Raw genomic sequence first — 22,619 nt, forward strand, 5'->3', positions numbered from 1 at the left:
CAGGCAGGGTCACTACCCACTAGGCCAGACCGGTCGTCTGGTATGTAATAAAATGTACCTAAACTGCGTAGTGAAACCCCCTGGCCGAAGTGTGAGCTCCGCGTAGGGCCTAACGCCTCCGCGCTTTCCGTAACTTCCTTTGATATCTTAACTGTCAAGACCAAAGGTCGAGCTGCAGGAGTGTAGTGCTCAAACACCGAACAATAGAACAAGTACCTAAATGGGCAGGCCAAAGGCCGTGCTCCGGGTAGGGTCGAAGGCCTGGATCGTCCGACAGGTAGTACGCACTTATTGCAATTTCCCCTAGTATTGCTTTTCAAAAATCCGATGTACCTAAACTGCGTAGTGAAACCCCCCTGGCCGAAGTGTGAGCTCCGCGTAGGGCCTAACGCCTCCGCGCTTTCTGCAACTTCCTTTGATATCTTAACTGTCAAGACCAAAGGTCGAGCTGCAGGAGTGTAGTGTTCAAACACAGAACAATAGAACAAGTACCTAAATGGGCAGGCCAAAGGCCGTGCTCCGGGTAGGGTCGAAGGCCTGGATCGTCCGACAGGTAGTATGCACTTATTGCAATTTCCCCTAGTATTGCTTTTCAAAAATCCGATGGCCTGAGGCGACCGAGAAAGGCGCGTCTTTAGTACCTATTCAAACATAGAACAATAGTACAAAGACGAAGGCCGAAGGCCGAACTTCGCGTAGGGCCGAAAGCCCGAAGTGTCCGAGACAGGTGTACCTTTAGTATTTAAACACAGAACAATGTTACAAAGTGTTTAAATGCGAAGCCAGTAGACCGAACTCCCCGTAAAGCCGAAGGCCCCGAGTGTCCGACAGGTACCTACGCGCTTTCAACAATTTTCCCCTAGTATCTTAATTGCGAAGGCGCGATTCCACGCAAGGCTGAAGACCGAGCTGCGGGAGGTTAGTACTCGTGGAACTCGGTCAGTTATTTGAAGAAATTGCAGGAATTGCTGGAATCCCTGACCCTTCGGCCTTACGCGGAGGTCGGTCTTCAGCCTACGTATTTTGACACATGTACAGTGCTTGTGTTTCACCGCTAACGTCCCGCAGCTTAGAAGCGCGCTTCTCTTGGACGCTTTAGGTGTTCGGCCCTACGCATCAGAGCTCGGCCTTAAGCCATAGCTAGTCTGTCAGGGCTACTTACCTATATTTGAAAGTTCATCATTTGTAAGTAGGTAGTAGTTACAACTTAACACTTAAAGATGTTAGCGTCGAATAGACCCTTTACATCCAGTCTGACGCGTATCTTTGATTTGGTGCTATTTTGCGAAAGGCCATGTGTGCGTCTTGCTGAAGTTACGACGAAGATAATTAGGTCAAAAACTATTTTAGTGACAGGGACAACCCCCATGGGCATTATAATTAAACACCTACTTCTTTTCAAGAAGTTAAGAAGCTGTATATAAAAATGTCAAATGTCCAAAATTGTGAACACATCCACATTTTATCCACAGAAAAGACGTCCGTATTCCGGAACGGTGAGCTTAATTAAAAGTTCCCAATCCCAGGAACTAATATCCACATAAAAAGAACTTTGTCGACAAACTAAATGGCCGGGGGAAATCTTTATAAATCATAGTTTTACTCAGTTTATTCACTAAAATGTTAAAAATAAAATTAATTAATTAAAAAATTAAAACACGTCTGCTGCATTTTAAAGCGAACTGAAAAGCTAAAAATAATTTTGATATGTTAGTTACATAACTTTATGAATCTAAATTGGAATGTAAATTTACACTCACGGTCATTCCTAGTAAATACAAAGGGTTATGTACATTTATGACCGTGACTGTAGGTACGTGTACATTTAATTTCTATTGCAGTCGGGGGACCTTTTGAATGAGATGCACTTAAGCACACCAAGGTCCCCCGTTTGTAATGTACACGTACCTACAGCCACGATCATAAATGTACATAACCCTTTGTATTTACTGTGAATGACCGTGAGTGTAAATTTACATTCCAATTTAGATTCATAAAGTTATGTAACTAACATACTATGAAACGTGGACACTGACACAAAAAGAGAGAGAAAGATTAGAAAGCTTCGAAATGTGGTGTTGGCGGAGAATGGAAGGGATTAGTTGGACGGAAAAAATATCAAATGATAGGGTTCTAGATAGGATTAACGAGAAAATAAATATAATAGCGACAATAGAAAATAGAAGAGGAGTACTAATTGGACATCTGCTACGACACGACATGTTCCTAAAGAACATCATAGAAGGAAAAATAGAGGGAAAGAGAGGAAGAGGAAGACCGAGAATAAATTATTTCAACCAAATAAAAGAAAAGGTTCAGGTCGTGTCATACCAGAAGGTTAAGGAGTTGGCAGAGGACCGGGCGAGTTGGAGATTGCTCCACCGACAAGAGCACAGCTCTTAAATATAAAGAAGAAGAAGAAGAATTCATTAATTTTATTCAAAAACTCCTTTCCTTGAACCTGTGGCACCTTAATAACCAAGCAATTTTAACAGAATTCCAAATAGGGTTTGATAAAATATGTAAGTACCTAAAGCAATTAGTGCTCAGCAACAATGTATCGCAAGGTGACGAATCCAACCAGACGTCATGTTACTTACATGTATAAAATTGATTATTATTGGTTTCCCGTTTAGTAAACATGAGATCATTAGCATTACGTGTGTCTAAACCTATTACATGCTTGTGGTGACTATTTACCCTAATAAGCTACTTGAAAAAAAAAACCCTACTTAAAAATAAATAAATAAAATAATAAATAAATATTATGGGACATTTTTTACCCAAATTGACTAAGCCCCACGGTAAGCTCAAGAAGGCTTGTGTTGTGGGTACTCGGACAACGATATATATAATAGGTATATAAATACTTAAATACATAGAAAATCAACCATGACTCAGGAACAAATATCTGTGTCATCACACAAATAAATGCCCTTACCGGGATTCGAACCCGGGACCAATGGCTTCATAGGCAGGGTCACTACCCACTAGGCCAGACCGGTCGTCAAACCTACTTATAAATATTATTTTTTTTATTCTGTTTAAGGATCCTGACCTCAGATCCTAACCGAATAATAGTCATCATTTTGTATTTTTTAAACGCTTTTTTTGCTCTATACAACACAACCCAGGTTTCCACCCACGATTATTTATAGCCTGTCCGATTTCTAAGATCAAGTTCGCCATACATTTACTATGGCATACATGATCTTAGCAAAACGGACAGACTATACTCGTACCACCACCATAGATGGTAGGATCGTATAGAAGTGGTATACGCGTGCCTCCGTGAGGGACAAAACATACGCAAATGCGACACTGTGATTGGTCGAATTCATTTGTTGCCCACCATTATCCATACTAAAAAAAAGGTGGGGAACAAATAAAATGTGAGACTGTGACAAGGACAAACAATAATAGCCCTTTCGCTGCTACTCCTACTGAAAGATACATAAGACTATCCCGTTCTGTCAGGTACCCCCACCACTCATGCCAGATCCAGGTATATCCTAGATTCATGTACCACCACACACTTAGAGGATATAACCAACGGAGACGCCATGTCTAAAATTTTCGGTACAAAATAGTCTGCCGTTTTTTGCGGGGGAGGGGCACATCAAATGTATAGGTACGTCATGTCAGATAAACGTCAGTCCATACATATGGTTGACATGTGGTTGACCATTGGCCGCCTATTTTCGACAGAGGGGAACGCCTGTTAATGGCGGCTCCATTGTTAATTACTCCGAGACCACACACGTGAATGAAACGTTCATACTGCCCATAGAAGGTAGGATCGTATAGAAGTGGTATACGCGTGCCTCCGTGAGGGACAAAACATACGCAAATGCGACACTGTGATTGGTCGAATTCATTTGTTGCCCACCATTATCCATACTAAAAAAAAGGTGGGGAACAAATAAAATGTGAGACTGTGACAAGGACAAACAATAATAGCTCTTTCGCTGCTACTCCTACTGAAAGATACATAAGTCTATCCCGTTCTGTCAGTTACCCCCACGATCCAGGTATATCCTAGATTCATGATACTGCCCGAGAGAGACTCGAATTTTGACGGATAGTTGTGATAACCACACATGAGTACTCGTGTAGGTATATTTTATTGTTACAAAGAAAGGTGAGACAGAAATAACACTCATATTAAATCACACAGTTAATAGTTTATTCTAAAAGAAAGTAGATTAAATCTAAACATTTATGGGTACCACTAAATCAGTCTATCTTTACAAGTTCAATATATTAAGGTATAATATACTCTTTTCATAAATAAATCTTTTATTTTTGACCCGATTTGGAAAGAGAGGAAAGGTTAAGATAGTACAATGTATTAAGAAGGAAAAGGACAGAGGAAGTAATATTTATAAATATCGGGTCGAACTAGTGCTAGTACTCTTTAACCTAGTGAAATTTTGATGCGTTGCGTATCTTGTATTGAACAATATCTGTACAATTTTGAAAATGGCGCTTTACAAGAGGGGTATTTAAAAGTAGGTATTATACACTACGCGGTCTGATTACACGATTTACAAGGAAACACAACTTCCTTTTCTCTAATAGGTAATGTCGCTTAATTCTGTAATCTTTTCCTCAAATTATTGGACCAAGTGTGCCTCGTAGTATGATCTTTAAAATATTTTTATTAGATTATCTCTAATGGCAGTCCCAAGTTAAAAATTTAGTTATTAACCGCTAGTAAAAGCAATAAGCTTTTGCTAAAATTATTATAAAATGTGGGCAAGATATGGCTCAAACATATACCTAAATCATCTTCATTGCCACAACTGCTCTTACAGACGTACCTAATGCATAATTAGTTTCCATCGTATTTTCTCGGAAACATTGGTATTTGGCATGCTACTTCAGTCAATCTCAGTACTTTTTGTTCCATCATTGACTGAAATAGCAAAACACGTTCGTACGTTTCCGTGAAAATACGATGGAATATAATAATGCATTACATCTCTACACTTGTTATTCAACTTAAAAAGTTTAAACAAACATTTATTGACTGAAATCTTCTATTATTCAAAACAAGGTAAGCAACACTAAGAAAAAATATAATCACGAAGATATTTGGTTAAGTACATACAAGTTTACTGTTCGTCTTACATAAACAATATTAACTATAGTAATCGATTAACGATTTAATCGTATTACAATCGGGAAATCGAAGGTTATATTAGCGTTATCTAAGTTTACGTCTACATTGCACACGACATTAATGTACTAATAGGTATGTACAAAATGTAACAAACATAATTAAAATAATATGCTTCTATAAATGTATGTCTAGACCAGTGCGTTTTCATGTTAAACTTGCATCTTCAAATATCACATACCCTAAAACTGCCTTTGAAATGATAGTAGATGAGATTAGACATGCAAGAATCAACCAATACCATTGGTTGGAATCTAACGGAGCGGAGAAGACAACCAATGCTATTGGTTGGAATCTAACGGAGCGGAGAAGACAACCAATGCTATTGGTTGGAATCTAACGGAGCGGAGAAGACAACCAATGTTATTTGGTTGGAATCTAACGGAGCGGAGAAGACAACCAATGCTATTGGTTGGAATCTAACGGAGCGGAGAAGACAACCAATGCTATTTGGTTGGAATCTAACGGAGCGGAGAAGACAACCAATGCTATTGGTTGGAATCTAACGGAGCGGAGAAGACAACCAATGCTATTGGTTGATTCCCGCGTGTCTCCTCTCATCTCCGCCTCAGTGGAAAGGCAGACTAACGCCAGTAATTCACTTCGCCCTATTTACGTATACGGCGCTGCATTTACCTACTTTATATATTCGGGGCGAAGTACTTAAGATGGTTTAAAAGTATGTGTTGTCTTGGTAATCGTCATGAAATGCAATTGAACCAAGAAGTATCGAAAGCTGAAGCCGCGAGTTAAAGACGAAACCGTACTGATTTGACATAATGTATATTTAACTGACTTAGCTCGTAAAATAACTTGTTAGGCTCAATAGTACAGTTGGCAGCATAAGTAGTATCAAGGCTTAAAGTGATACGGGCACTACTCACGAGCTCTTTCGATCCTTCCAGAGAATAAGTCCCAATATATTCCAATATTTTGGACATTAAATTCTGGATACTTGTTCCTCACTAAAAATGGAAAAACTTAGTGACCCGTGAGTAAAAATAATTCAAAATTTCCCGGGCCCTAAAATTTGAAATATGAAGCTTTTTTCTACAGGACCAAGACTTGTTAAAAGAATAGGAACTGTGGATACCACTTTCATTCTCCTGAGGTATTTTTGCTGCGAACTCTACCAACACATTAGTCACACGTGAAACAAAACATGACACGCTTAACGAATACACGCGTAACATATATATATGCGTCATACACTTACCTAAAAGTTATACTACAAGCTCGTTTACTTGACACGAGAGAAATCATACACATATAAAACGAAAATCATGTGCTTTTTTCAATAAGCCCTTATGTGATCTGCTTACAATTTTTACCACAACTTATCGTTGCGATTCGTCAACCGATAGGGACAAGGGTTAGAATGAGACAAGTGTATTGTTGTCTTATTTTAACCATAGCTGCGTCACTACCAGTTGTAACAACAAATTGTTATGCATGATTTTTCCGCTTCTCTGTTATATACGTATGTAATTTCAAATACCTTAATATTAATATTACCTAAACTAATCTCTAGCAATTTATACATAATTCAAACGGTGTCAGAAAATGCCAAAAAAATAAATAAAGGAAACATACACGCATGCTTATTTTACAATAAATTTTATATGTTGCCAATAATTTGTTCGATTCAATGAGATCATTTAATTTTAATATAGTCTGTTCTATAAGGTTTCATAAATAAAACACTTGACTCTATCATTCGACCAATGAGCCTTTTGTATCTATGTTATAAGGACAGATGGGGTTAGACAAACACTGGGGCAAGAGTAACACTTGTAGGGAATCCTTATCCTGTTTATCTTGCCCCGAGTTTAATAAACTATGTTTGTCCTAGCCCATCTGACCTTAATATCATTGGCTAAATGAATGTGGTATTTTTATACCTAATAGGACAGACTATTAATATATTTTTTGTCATATAGGTAATTCCTTATTAGGAAAAGTGCACATATAATTACAATTTACAGGTCAGGTTAGCTTCGATAAAAAGGCAATTTCTCATCAACCGCCATTGCTAACGTATGGCCCCTGTTTTACCACGGTGACATTGTCACCTGACAGTGACAATTCGCTGTATATTGCTGGTGCTACACGTAAAACATACACGCTTGGTACAGATGTAGGTAATGCATAATTATTATCCATTGTATTTTCACGGAAGCGTACGAATATGTCTTGCTATTTCAGTCAGGCTCGGTACAAAAACTACTGAGATTGACTGATGTAGCATGATAAATACGAACGTTTCCGAGAAAATACAATGAAAAATTATGAACTACATTATTCTGTACATATATATGTAATACAATGTTCGTAACAGGACAGGAAAACTGTTATTTTGTCAATGAGAAATAGACCTTGAATTTGTACTGAAACAACCTCCCATAAGAAAACTTACAGCTAATTTACCATACTTAACTGTATTCCAGAAAACCTTTACACATGTACCTACCACTTAGTCCCAAAGTCAAACGCCCAGTACGAATATGATAGTTGTATTTGTCTACGTGACAGCGTGATAGACAGATTCCGTCTCTTTCATTCGCGATGGGTGAAAAAGTGACACTTATTTGTGACGTTCCATGGGTAAAAGGTACTTTATAGCAGTTGGCGCTTACGCTATTATTAACAGCGCTCCAATACTAATGCGGTGCTAAGCGACGTAAGCGCCGACGGCCATAAGATAGCTTTTCCCGTGGAACGTCACATTTTATCACGTAGACAAAGCCTTAATTCGCCTGCTAATAGGTTTATTTAACTTTATCGTTGTCGGTACATTACGGTTACAAGTTGACAATAGGTTTGTACAATAACAATATATCAAGTAGTTTTTGGTGGCAAATAGAGCTTTATGCAATGGATTTAAAAATGTATTTTATATCTATTACTCAAAGTGTGAATTATAATTTGTATTACTAAATGTTCAAAATATAATGAAACTATTTTGTAAAACTCTTCAATTACCAGTCAAAAGATTGGGTTATTTGGAAATGTACTTTCAAAGTATTGTTAGTACTTAAATATGTCATTTGTATGTCAGTATTATATACCTACCTCATGTACACAAACATAGAACAAGTTAAAAAACACGCTGAAACAGAAAAAAAATTAGTTAATACCAAATTCCATAAATCAAAAATGTATTTCCCTAAAATTATAATTACTAAGAGTTTTCGAAAGTTTTGATTAAAATAATATTCAAAACTAAAACTCTTCCAAAACAGGTGTAATTTGACCGAAAATTCACTTCTCACGCATAAAGTTTCAGAAACTAGAGTAAATTATTCGAAAACTAATTCTTCGCGCATTCTTCATTAAGATGTTAATAATTTAACCGGTAGGGAATGCATTAACCCATTCAGATTTGAACCCATTAAAAAGGTTTACCAATAACCCATTAGATGGGTTTCTTGACACTGATTGGCTAAACATATTACCAATCGATTAAGGCAAATACATTTAGCACAATGAAGACACACCTAAAGATTGTCCTGGCGATCAATAACAGTCAGAAACACAGTAAAGATTAATAAAATACACATTGTATTTTAACGCGTCTTATACGCAGTATAAGTGAAAACTTAACAGATTTGCGTGTTCAGTTCATAATAACATTTAAACTTGAACTTTTTAAGGAAATCGACTCTGATAGCAAATTCTTTTAAGTTTTCCCAACGCGAACTAAACTAGAAAATAATAAATTATAGTATATTATATCAACACTATATTAGAATATCTAAAACATATGTACATGATAATAAAGTACTTTTAGTAAAATGCAATAGAAACAGTCCAGCTTCCGTACTGTAATTTAACTAGATAGGTATCTAAAAATAAAATTATAATAATAAATTACAAAGCCGGCATTATCCTTTTATATTGTCAACCATAGCATAAATAGTCAGTAGAAAATATATCCACACAAAGTACTAGGAACCATTTTGACACTAACTGTTTTATAGGTACGGTCAGCATGAAATAGCGACGGCCTAAGTGGCCAAATATATCGTTACTCACTTTTGTTACCATAGAAATAAGTGTCTCAATATCTATTTTATGCTGTCTGTACAACGCAGTTGGTAGCCTTGGCAGGATGAAAATGTATACGACTATCCCATTCTAACAGCTAACCTATGCTATTTCAAGTTGACAACACTTTAGTACACTTTGGACTATTGGAGTCTACGATCCGGTGCTGACGACACGACGGCCTTTAAACCTAGTGCTCACAGCTTCTTGCAGTTCTGTGAAAGCGAGAGACAACTACCTAGAGTGAATAAAATAATAATATATAGCTATAACAATCTCACTGTAGTAGTTAGCTGCCATCCGCTTGACAGCCGAGGCCTTACCGCGAACCCGCAAATGGCTTTTTATCTGCCTCTCTATCGCTAGAGTAAGCAAGAGCGATAGAGAGGCAGATAACGAAATTTCGATTTTCGATTTCGCGGTAGGCCCTCTGGCACGCGAGTACTAAGCCTTAGACCTTCATGTTTTACTTGAACTATAGACTCCAATTTTAGATTAGACTAACACCGACACATTGTCTATGGACATCTTATTGTCTGTGGCACTACGATTCGCACTCACTAACACAGTCTGCCATCGCACTCCGTCTATAGTAAGCCACAGACTAGTAGTGACTAGTCTGCGGTTACTACAACCTGTGCAGATTGACACTCCACCGCTGTAACATTTATTTAGTCTGTGATACTTTAGTAGTGTTTATCTGAGCGACGTGTGTAGGTTGAGCACGCTCTGCCGCTCTCGGTGTGACGGGGACTTGGAGAACACGTTCCAGAAACGCAGCGTTTCGTCGCCGGCGCCGGTGACGATCGCTTCGCCGTCGGGTGATAGAGCCAGGTAGAGGACACGGTACGAGTGACCGGTTAATTTGGCCACCTGGAAGTGAAATGGATGATTTTAGTATTTTTCTAGTCACCTCGATGTTCAGAAATAAAAAAAATAATGGATAGTAGAGCTTATTAGGTAAAAGTTTTGGCCTTGAGCAGTAAAGTGAAAAAATCTAATCTGATATTAACTCAATTTTACTAAGTTCATAAGGTTATATCGCTATTTAATCACTCAAGTGGGTCTGTCTACTCATTATAGGACTTTATCGATTGAATCGATTCCATCCAAAGAAGCCCTGAAAACCATTTTTGGCAAAATATTCCAAGAGTTAGCGAAGGTTTGTACCGAAACGTTCCTTAGCGTGGCATGGCAAAAGTCCAAAACAATGTTAGAAAGATTATACAAAATTTAAATTAGAACTTACCTGTGTAAGCGAAGGGTACTTCCACACCAATATCTGGTTCTGCGAGTAACCGTGCGTCGACACCAGCTCGCTGGAGTGCTTCGACCACGCTAGATTGCAGACTTGCGAACCTGTGAACATTAGACAAAAATAAAATTAAAACATTTCGCAAGTATTTTGGTGTCTTTGTCACTCGATAGGTTACTATTACCACTCGAGTATTGCAGATTGTTGCGCCTTATTTTCCGTTTTTTGGTAGGATTTTTATCCGACGACAAAGAAAGGGGAAACTCTACTAGAGTTAGACCAAGAAAAGTCTGCAGCTATTTTGATAGCACACGCAGTGCAAGTGTTATTTATACGTCAAAATATCATAGAAGTTTGACGTTTAAAATAACACTTGCACTGCGTGTGCTATCAAAATCGTTGCAAACTTTTCTTAGTCTAACTCTATTATGGCGACTTACGCGCGGGATTTCCGCACTAAGTATAAATCGGGCATCTAATTTCATCCAATGTCGTTTGTCTGATGACCAAGCCACCGATGCCACAATGTGCCGAGTGTCAGGCAATAACGCCAGTATAGTTTGGCAAGGCCTTCTCGCAAACTCGATAAAGCAAGAATAGGAATGTATTCTGTGCATCCACCCTTGTCGACGTACTGCATGGGCTGGCCGGTGAGCGTGTTCCAGAAGCGGATGCAGCGGTCTGCGGTGCCGCCGCCGGACGCGAGTAGCCCGTGCTGGTGCGGCGACCACGCGATGGCCTTCACTGCGGCCACGTGGGACGAGTACGTTTGCACTGGTGTCGATGGGAGAATAGGAATGTATTCTGTGCACCCACCCGTGTCGACGTACTGCATGGGCTGGCCGGTGAGCGTGTTCCAGAAGCGGATGCAGCGGTCTGCGGTGCCGCCGCCGGACGCGAGTAGCCCGTGCTGGTGCGGCGACCACGCGATGGCCTTCACTGCGGCCACGTGGGACGAGTACGTTTGCACGGGTGTCGACGAATGCTGGGAAAAGAATAAGCTTCAGTTAGTAACATTGTAAGCACTTCGTAATGAGGATTTTCCCTATACATTTCATCAAGAGTTATTCTGTTGCCGTTGGAGTATCTTCCAGCTTTCCCTATCTTGCGCCAACTCTTTGACTTTTTGATACAATATCGTCGGGTGACAAGCAAAACTCACTAAGTACTATCAAAAAATTAAAGTAACAATGCACTTTATTACACTTGTAACACGGTTTATTGTCCAATAATTTCAATGATGTTAGTTAGTGACTTTTGCTTGTCACCCGACGATATATACTAAACAATAAACCTGTTGGTGTAAAAATGCATAAGATATGTAAATTACCATAACTATAAAATTACTAATTTATTTATCAAACCGTTAAAGGGCAAACTGTAATAATACATTTTCATTTAAGTAGTTGTTATTCAAGGTCTTCATAATCATTATCATTGTATTTACACCATTGCGGTACACAAAGTACCGACATCAAAATGACGTATCTCTAGACCACATTCACATGGTTTTATCTTACATATTATATTAAAGATAAATATTTGTCGCACAAATTAATTATGGTCAACTAAGGATCCTAGTTAAAGGCTTGAATATGAATTATATTATGTTAAGCAATTTGTAAGTTTTTGGTCACTCACCAGTGACCAGATGAGTAGTTTGTTGTCGTTACCCCCGGACGCCAGCGAGAGGCCGTCGGGAGACCATTTCAACCCGCAGACCTCCTGCCGATGCCCTTGAAGCACCCGAACCGCTGTGTTGACTTCTGGAACAGTACATAGCTCTATATAGTCTAAAGTAGGCTTAAGAAAAGAAGATGAGAATAGTACATTGTAGGAGAGGACGGAAAACCGCTAAAAGATGGACGAGTGAGTTTGAGGGCCGACACGTTAGTGGAGGCCCTCAAATAATACGAGTCCATCTTTAGCGTTTCCGGCGAGGCATTACACGCTTTTCACGACTACTGCGAGGAAATAAGAAAACATTTGCATAACTATACTACTAGCCCGCTACTACTAGCGCGCTATAGTACTAGCCCGCGATTTCTCTGGTAGAAAATTATTAGCCACTGCCTGTGCTGTCTCTTGAATTTCGGTAGGCGTCAGCGTAAGAATATCATTTTCTTCACTAGAAGAACTCATTTTTATAGCGAGCGTAGATACGTGTTTCTTGTATTTTTTAGTCAAACACAATTTACACTATCCAATTCAGTGAGTATTTTCCGATCCCGCCTTTTTTATCACTTTAAAGAGGCGTTTTTCTGTTGTTTGCTTAAAATCGACTCTAAACTTAGAAGCGTTTTTGCTAAAAAAAAAACACAAACAGCTCTACAAAAGTAAAAAACGCCTTAAGCGTGAATCGAATGATCTGACTGAATGAATGAATGGTTTTGACATTTCTTTTTTTTTTTTAAACAAGAAATTGGTCCTATAAATAACTAAATTTTATTTTTGATGGAAAAAGTTGCGCCAAAAAGGACCTTGTATTGATTTTTATGTTTTAAATGATACTCATTGCTGTAGCGAACCGTCACCAATGACAGATGATGATAACAATGAAACATTGTAGTAGTGATGGTTCAGGTGCTACAGCTATTGCCTACTTTCCAGCTTGGTTTTAGACCTTCTATTGCCACATTTCCGAACAGTGGCGTGAAAAGGCATATACACAACAGAGGATATACAAGGCTGAACGCTAACCCCCTTATTCATAAACAAACGCGCTACAAACCTCAGCTAATAATCGTTTGTCTTTATATGTCATTTTTACTTATGTATTTGTAAGAAAGGGATAAAACATAATTTCACTAAATCGGGCCCGTAAAGTTTTATGAATAAGGGGGTGATATTAACTTAAAATGTTGTACTTACGCGGCGTTCTCGTATCCCGTTGCCTGATGTACCGATCCCGAGAACCCGAACTGAGCACGTCACCGTTCCACGCCAGCGCACCGACCCTCGCCGAATGCCCGTGCAATTTTGATACCTGCGTCGTAATAATAGAGTTGTAAATCGATTGTAATTTATAAGGCGATACATGCCGCGGTGACCCAAGCGACAAAAATTATTACAAATGATAAACTTGACAATAAAATACGCTCGGTACAACAACCGGCATCTGCGCGGGACGATTGATATGTCGCTCTGTCAAACGCGGCAAATCGCGGTATTGCTTCTAAACTACGAGAATCTAAGCACATGGAAACGACTAGGCATGTAGTGAATGATATTTTTATCTTAAATCCTTCCAACTATTTAACAATAAAATGCACACTTGTTATTGCTGAAATCATATAACACTTACATTTCCCTGTGGACTCAATTGTCTGATCAATGATCATGATCTTAAGGAAACCCGGTACGTATTATTATTGGTCATTGTCATTACAACAATAAAACTAAATTTAACACATTTTTTTTTTTTCCTCGTTGTTGTAAAGCGAGAAACGCTTTTTATCAAGGGATGATGAGCAACAAATCTATACAAATAGGCTACATAATATTAAGTGTCATCTGATCTGCCCTATCAGTTACCGCCGCATGTTTCAACTCTAATTGGGTAATTTAGATAACATTTGAGTATAATCTATTTTGTTTTTATCCTGGATTATAGTAAGTTCAAATAACCGTACCTCCTTGTTAACCGCGACATCCCACACGCTGATGTGACCCTTCTGTGTACCCACGGCGACGATGCTGCCTCGCTCACTCCAAGACACTGACGTGACGGCGTTGCCTTCTGATGATAGATCGCAAAGCCTGGTCACCTGCAAGGGAAATGAGGTGATGTTAACATAAGTTGTTTTTACAATAGATCTAAATTCTATATTTCTTCGAGAGTAGCATGTTAAACCTAGTGCACAGCAAAAGATAAGTGAATCTTGTTTGCGAAGAAATAAGTTTTCACTCTACCGACGTTGGCCATGTTTTTCGTGGATCAGTCGACCAAGTTCAAGTTGAAGTCTTGCAGCTAGTGCGTCCAGCACTCTGAACGGTATCCGTGAGATCTTGTACATAGTGGACTAACCTGGCTGGTGCACGCGTTCCACAGATAGACGCAGCTCCCCAGGCCGACGCTGAGCACATTCTGCGCGGACCAGTCGACCAGGTTCAGGTAGAAGTCGTCCTGCAGTTCTGGCGCGTCCAGCACTTTGAACGGTATCCGTGAGATCTTGCGCATGGTCTTCCTTGGCGCCCATAGTAGCTTTTGTGAGGGCGTTGATATGGCTGAGAGGTTGTGTGGCGGCGTATTTATTGTGTCCTGTGAAAGAAGGTTATGAGTTAGTATATATTTCAAGACGAAAGTCTTTAATCAGTGTGTGTTACCAGTGATGACTTACGGCTCCGAAACGTGGTCTTTCACTATCGGCCTCATCTCAAAACTCAAAGTCGCTCAACGAGCTATGGAGAGGGCTATGCTCGGAGTTTCTCTACGTGATCGAATCAGAAATGAGGAGATCCGTAGACGAACTAAAGTCACCGACATAGCCCACCGGATTAGCAAGCTGAAGTGGCAATGGGCAGGGCACATTGCACGCAGAGAAGATGGCCGATGGGGTCGAAAAGTGCTCGAGTGGAGACCACGGACTAGCAAGCGCAGCGTAGGACGTCCACCCACAAGATGGACAGACGATCTTGTTAAGGTCGCCGGAAGACGCTGGATGCGGGTCGCTTCCAACCGGCACGTATGGAGGTCCAAGGGGGAGGCCTATGTTCAGCAGTGGACGTCTCATGGCTGAGATGATGATGATGAGGATGATGATGATGATGATATATTTCAAACGACCTTTATGTTTTTAATCGACCAATAGAAAGCGTAGTGTATGACGTGTATGTATTAATAATTCGCTGTGGCTTTTTATAAGGAAAAAAATGTAAAAGATGTCTACTTAGTCATCATAATATTAACCAGAATTCCAGCAAACGTAACATTAAATGCTAAATGTTATTTTTTTATAAAAATAGTCCATACAAAGAGGTATTTGAAATCATAGGTGTAATAATAAGATAATAATGCAATATCACATTAATTTTAATAAATTCATTGACCAAAATAAAATCATTAACTCTAATTAAGGCACTTCAAACGACGGACGTAGAAAAAGTAGTATGAAAAATGAGTCCATTTGTCTAAATCGTTGGCAACATTAGAACAGTGTGGAAGTAACGGATGGCTGTGGCTCCATTAGGCTTTGGTGTGTAATTTACAGAATGGCCAAGTGCGAGACCTTACTTGCTACAGAAAACCACATGTACTTACGAGTTGGTAGAGATTTGCCACGAGTTAGGTACTGATAGTGTCAAAACTTACTGTACGCTAACGTCTACGTAACTTGAATTCTATGCATCTGGCTTATACTGACATATTAGTGCGTGCGAGATGTATAGAAGATAAATTACGTAGAATTTGCGTATGTCAGTGTTGACACTGTCAGTGACTTGTGGTACGGGTATTGAACCACGAATGTAAAGAGCTATATTGACATATAGAAAATGCGCCGCAAGATACATAAAATCGACACTAAGAATAAGAAAACTTAACTAAGACGTGTACATAGTTTCCCAATGGCGACTAAGGAACCCGAAGTCAAAAAACAAATCGCATCGCTCCAAAAAAAAGTAACGACATCGACACAAAAAACGTACTTATTGCAATACGGGTTAAATGACACGAGATTGAAACAAATGGGTATACAAAATACGCAACGTAATCACTGTAACCAATTAATATAATTTGTAGATTAGAATCGTACAGAAAACTGTCCGGGTTATGTGCGTTATGAAGAATTTTAATGAATGACTATCGAATTATCAAAACCTCGACTATAACTAGAACGCATAGGCTAATGTAAACATTTTGTAATTATAAGCTTTTATTGAATTATCCAACATTAAAAGTAGAATCTCGGAGTATTGTGAAATTCTTGAATTTTTTTGCTAACGAATCGTGAAAAACTGTCAACGACCGACACAAGTGACACGACACGACGTAAGCATTCGATAACACAGAAGACGAATGCGTGACAATGACAACACACGATCACGTAATGGTTCACGTGTGAAGTGGTGAATACAGGGCTAAATGACCTGTAAAGGAGGTAAGTTATCGCTGGCCCAATATTACAGGGTTCTATTTTTCACTTTTATCTAACTGAAATTAGAACATTGTCATAGTGACATTAAGTCGAATTTCCACTATCTTGAAAATGTAACATAGAACCCTGTAATATTGGGCCAGCAATATATACCACGGCGTTGACACCGCTTTGCGAAAAGTTCTATGGTTCTAGCAAAGAGAATAGATAGTATAGAGGGGTCCTGTCATAGTACATTTTGTAGTCACAGTAAATTTACTGCCATCTATCGACACACGACTAAAACTCAAAATGAAAACGTATAAAACTAAAAAAAAATGTATGAAAAATCATGTATTTTATTATTTTTATATCATTTTGACCCATGTTCATTCACTGATAATGTGTTAAAATTGTTAAATATGAAACGGTGTCGTCACCGCCATCTAGCCGAGCATAGGCCGAAGGTGTGTGCGCCATCTGTCCGAGATTGACTTTTTCTTGACTTCCGAGGCACGTTTTTTTCTTAGACTTTATTCATCTTATACGGAGTTACATATGTCTTTGGTTCTAGTCATAAAGCGGCAAAAATATCGTAAGAGCAACTGATAGTAATGTACCATTACCCTGTACAATAAGGGCGATGTGGCCACTGGCCAAACTGGTAAGAAGTCAAATAGAAACTCGATACTTAAAGATTTGAATATGTACACACAGTATATTTTCAGAAGCTAATTCAATAACAATGATTCAATGTTGGCTCTACATTTTGTTAAGAGCCAACGGGAGTGGTCATTTCTCCATACAAACGTACTCCTCGTTTCCCTCGGTGGTTTTTGAAGCTAGAGCAATGATTTTTTCAACACAGATTAATATTGTCAATATCTGTGTCGGACCGTTTTGCTTTTTTTGATATTTTTGTTTTTTAAGGCGCTAGAGCCCTTCAAAAATGGCCAAAATGGCCTAATTGACTATGCCGCAATGAGAGGCGTGGCATTCAAAACTGATATCAATTAGCCAAAAAAGCAAAACGGTCCGACACAGATAATTTCATAATCATTTAGATTTCCAAATTTGGTTACGATTGGTTAAGTTTTGGAGGAGGAAACAGAGGAGTACGAAACCTCGATTTTTGAGATTTTTACGCAGGATTTTTCGCCTTGTCCTTATCGCACTACTTTTAGGTGCCGCTTTCGTTAGCGAGACGGGTATATTTACCTAAAATATTTAAAACTCAGCTCCTGTTTCGTCTTAATTTTGTAGTGAGGCATTCGGAGAAGGTCGAAAATAGTGTAAAACATATTTCAAACAACTTCCGAGTAATATCAGTATATCCTTCGAGCAACACGGAAGGGAGGCGGCATTCGCACTATTTCCCCTCTGCCGAGGTACAAGATTAGCGCGTCAATCTAATCTAGCGCGGGTAATAAAACTAGTTGCACTTGGATTTTTCACTAGACCGAGTCCAGACGCGCGCGTGAACACTGCTGCACAAAAATGCCTATTTGCTCGGTTTTTTGTTATAAAAAGAGGTCGGGGACATCAAATTTACAAAAAGAAAGTGTTACATTTCACATGTAATATTTTTTTTTACATATCATACGTTTAATTACATTCAAACACAATTATTATATTTTAGTCTCATGTAATTGTTGGATTTATCGATTTTGCTCGCTCAGTACAAATTGCGGATCGGTCGAGCGACAAATCCGACTTCTCATCTCTCAGAATACAATAACATACTTCAACGAAAATGTGTTAGTGTGCGTGTTGTGACACTTGTCACTCGTCCGTACACAAAAAGAGATCGAGGTTTGCAAGATTTGTCTTTGACGTGTGTCATTTTCTATGTATTTGTGTCGTCATTACAGATTGGATTTTGTATGCAAGTGTGTGAGAAGTGCGACTGTGTGCACCTTTCCCCCCGCGAAAAATGGCAGAAAGATTTGTACGGTGAGATATCGCTTGGGCCCCTCCCTTCCGATGTGTCGGAAGCCGGTGTTGCTCGAAGAGTATATCTGTTTACCAGGGACTAATTATTACATCATACATGTGAAGAAAAAATCTTTCTTATACCAAAAATCATATAAAGCGTACCACGAACTTAGCTTTTTAATGTATCGTTTCCAGTTAACCTTAATTTGTCATAAAAACGATGTTGAAAACCCAAATACTTCGCGTCTTTTAATCTTCATAACCATACAACATACAATACCCTTTTGAACCCCATATTAGGAGCACAGGGGCACATTTGAATGGAAAATTAGACACGCAAAAAATTGCCCCAAATATCCTCACATTGTATGTATGTACAAGAGTCGCGACAGGTAATAATAAAGGGAACATTACGAGCCGTTAGCGAGGCCCACGTGAGGCAAGCAGACCCCTGAAGCGTAACGAGTCCTTGAGAGGTTCGAAAACCTCGGATTCTTTTGTGCTCAGCTGAAAAAAATTGCAACAAAAGTCGACGCGTGGCTCGATTTGTCATCGATTTTTTTGAGTGACAATTAGTAATGTGTGGCGATTGGTCGGGGCACCTGCGGTTCCGGCTACCGAATGTTGAATAGACAATAAGATAATCGATCGAGACCGCGTGCCGGGACGTGCTAATTATTGTGGTACGGATCAGCGAAGCATTAGTTAATGCTAGAACAAAAACGAGATAACTATACGAATATATTTGATATTTTGCAAAAGTTATAATTGATAACTTCATCAACTTTCCAATAGTATTAACACGTTCGGCGCCAGTGCGCCATTACCTACACGGTTTGCAGTTTGGTTTGCAGTTTGGTGAGTAGACCCGAATTTATTAAGGATAAACCAATCACCGTCTGTCTATTGTATTTAATGTTAGAACATCTCTCTGAGGAAGCCACTGTGGCGAGTGGCGAGCAAACATGCTACCCAATGAAGGGTTAGGTACGCATAAAACAAATAGGCACTAACCGCACCTTTCTCACGGAAGTGTCTGGAAGAATATTTATTGGAAGTTGTAAGACTGTAGAGAAAGGAATATAGAGATTTAGCTACAGAATGTTAACCCTCTTTGCAATCTGGTCGATTTCTGCAGCATAACTATATACAAGCTGCCGGTTTATAAATTATATCATTTGATACGCGCCTCAGGATCACTGGTACAAAAGGATAAAGCCATATAGTAGAAACCTTTGTGACGTCCAAATATTGGCAATCCCTTTAACGGCGTACAATATCTTGTTTTTCGTGTAAATCTCCTTTATCAGTGATATTTATTGGGCCGCGCTTAACTCGAACATTCATGTTTATGTCGACTTGTCACACTTACGTTTCCTTTTGTCGTAGGCGTTTCAACCCAATTCTTTAACCCTTTTTTAAGACCCGAGCGCAACAGGGCATCTTTTGTACAATGTAACGTAACTACCAATATTTCTCACTCACGCCGCCGAATTCTATGTTATAATACTTGTAACATGATCAAAAAGGTGGTCAAGCCAGAAACGGATATGTAGAGCAAAGGTAACTACTTATAGAAATTGGGCAACGCTGAGCGGACTGCGTCGATTTTGATTCGCTAAGATTTTAGCCGACAGCAGATGATTAGAACAGATACCTAAAGGAAAGAAAGGGGTTCAACTTCAAGGACCGCATAATATATCAATCCCTAATTAAGCTAGCTTTCTATCAATACAAAATGTTAAGTAAGTTTTAAGAAAGCATTTCTACACTGGCAAGATGCTTTGGTAAGTGTTGCAGTAGTATTACTCGTATGTGTTGCCAAAGTATGAAATACTTAAGTATGTAAGTGGTGCCCGTGGTAGCACAAGGTTGACCGTATAAGAACGGAACCCTAAGAGGGATTATTAAGACACCACATATGGTCACAGGCGACCCACGTACCGTGGCGAGTTGAGTTTAGTTTAGCTTTATGAAGGTGTTATTTATCTAGATAGCCCCAGTTCACGGACGTTGTACGTTTTTGCATTTGCGGGAGTCTCACGATGCAACCTTGGACAAACTTATAAAAATAGCATTGTAGGATTACTACGAAGTGACCATAACCACACACTCGTCAGATTTTACATAATTTTGCAAGGAAGCTCTATTTGTTATATCATTATTTCGACTGTTTTGAGGTACGATTTTCGGTAGTAGAAAGGTCAATTTTTAATTGAATCTTTGTACTCGTAGTATTAACTATCGACAGGAAGTCTCCCTTTGGTTGAAATCAGGGGACATTTTATTTAGGTGTTGCGCATATGTTTCTTACCGAGTGGTACGAGGCACAATTTGTTTTTTTTTTAATTATCAACTGTTATTCCTTAGTTACGTGTGTTTTAAACCTTGTCGAAGTTTAGTTTACAAGTATTTAAACTCTAACATACAGGATTTAGCTTTATGAAGACGTCATTTATCTAGATAGCGTTAGTTCACGGACGGGGTACGTAGGTACGTTGACGCGACGGGATTGTGCACTTTTTGCATTCGCGGGAAAAGCTCCGTTTGTCGGCGAGCCATACAACCGGGTATACAAAGTTAATGGCAAATAAGAATACGGCGAGGTGATTAGGATGGACAAGAGGATGCCGAAAATCATGAGTTTTTTTTTCTCATGTATGAAGTTACCACATTTTCTTTAGTCGAAAGGTCAATTTTTTTAGGTCGAAAGGGCAAACTAGCAGGCGATATACGCCTTATGGTAAGCAATTGCCGTAATCCATGGACGACTACAACACCAGAGGGGTTGCAAGTGCACTCTTTTCTTGAGGATTTTAAAGTAGTTTAACCTATTTACTACTAAACAAATTAGAAATTAACTAATAAAATAAATTTTGGCCTCGGGATGTTGACACCGTTAATAGTATAAAACAGTGCACCTAAAATCTTAAGGGCACATTATCTTGCAGCCAGAACAAAAGCAGTGTTGGCATATTCAAGAATAAATAGTGTTATTTGGCCGCGGTTTTCTATAAAGTGGACACGCTTCCGATTTCATTTGTAAATAATGTTGTAATACTTGTAATTAACTCAAAATATCTTAGACATTCATTATATAATTGCAATGAATGTGTGTATTAACACTAATGAAATGACCATAGTAAAGTCGTAGGTATATTTTGAAACAAGGTAGTGAAGGTAGATTCATGAATTTAACACTTCACATCCCGACTGTACATTTGCTGGTGTGAAAATTATGGCTATAAAATTCGTCAACACGATGTCGCCTCTGACGGCAATAAACACTGTAAATGCATATACCTACAAGTCTGCAACCTTAATCGTGCTGCTCTGAAACATGGACTTAACGTTCATGCGTTGATTAAAATTGGACCTTAGGACAATGTAGTAAGGTTGAAAAATGGTGACAGATGAGTATATTGTGGTTAAGCTGGTAAGTGCAAAATGTAATTGTGCAAAGTTGTAATATAATTGCTATATATGAATTAACGTGTCTCGGAAATGATGTGTTAACGCTAAAACAACAGAAATTTTAGTGCTCAACTCATATTTGCTTAAAAATTCACGTTTTTAAACTTTTTAAATGTTTACACAGCTCTGCTGTTTAGCGTGCGAATGAGTTTTTTTTATGTGTACTACTATGGTAGGCTTTATTTCTGCTTAATGGTAAATAGCACAGATATTATAGGGTGTCACGTAGGCGTCGTTACCAATTAAAATGTGAATTATTGTAATAAACTACTGTTGCTGTGTTTCATTTTCCACAGCAACATTTAAAAGTTCCAATAAGTCAAAATACTGCTTAAAATAATCCCACTATGAAATTATCGTTCAAAGCGCACGACAGGTCAAGTGGTAGCCTAACGAGATCACTAAGTCCATCTAGACCGCTTAAAAAAACCTAAGCACCCACAACTTATGAATGACTAACGGAGACCTAAGATCGAAAGTGCATACATGCACGAATATCTTTAAAACATCTCAAGTCTCATCAAATTACATATATCCTTATGACGTGTATTAACACTTAAAGTATCGATATACCAGGCGAGGTATTCCCATATACTTACAGAGCTAATGGCTGTAAAGAACCAATGAAATTAAGACCTCGAGCTCCTTGACA

General features: G+C 38.8%; 1 protein-coding gene and 1 long non-coding RNA gene across 2 annotated transcripts in view; both read right to left on the reverse strand.

Moving 5' to 3' along the window:
- Nucleotides 1-4,164: 4,164 nt before the first annotated feature.
- On the reverse strand, nt 4,165-5,591 carry LOC134804315 (uncharacterized). The gene is made up of 2 exons (XR_010146105.1): nt 4,863-5,591; nt 4,165-4,823 (listed from the first exon to the last, which is right to left on the reverse strand). It is a non-coding gene; the product is annotated as an uncharacterized LOC134804315 (long non-coding RNA).
- Nucleotides 5,592-9,352: 3,761 nt separating this feature from the next.
- LOC134804284 (fizzy-related protein homolog) overlaps nt 9,353-22,619 on the reverse strand; it is a 78,524-nt gene continuing 65,257 nt past the window's right edge. Inside the window, exons 4-10 of the mRNA XM_063777281.1 lie at nt 14,512-14,745; nt 14,117-14,251; nt 13,356-13,470; nt 12,126-12,250; nt 11,301-11,469; nt 10,479-10,588; nt 9,353-10,102 (exon numbers count right to left, since the gene is read on the reverse strand). Of these exons, the coding sequence (XP_063633351.1) occupies nt 9,926-10,102; nt 10,479-10,588; nt 11,301-11,469; nt 12,126-12,250; nt 13,356-13,470; nt 14,117-14,251; nt 14,512-14,745 (1,065 nt within the window). The 3' untranslated portion in view covers nt 9,353-9,925. The remainder of the gene's footprint in view (nt 10,103-10,478; nt 10,589-11,300; nt 11,470-12,125; nt 12,251-13,355; nt 13,471-14,116; nt 14,252-14,511; nt 14,746-22,619) is intronic.

This window comes from Cydia splendana, chromosome Z (assembly GCF_910591565.1).
Source record: "Cydia splendana chromosome Z, ilCydSple1.2, whole genome shotgun sequence".
Classification (NCBI taxonomy): Eukaryota; Metazoa; Arthropoda; class Insecta; order Lepidoptera; family Tortricidae; genus Cydia; species Cydia splendana.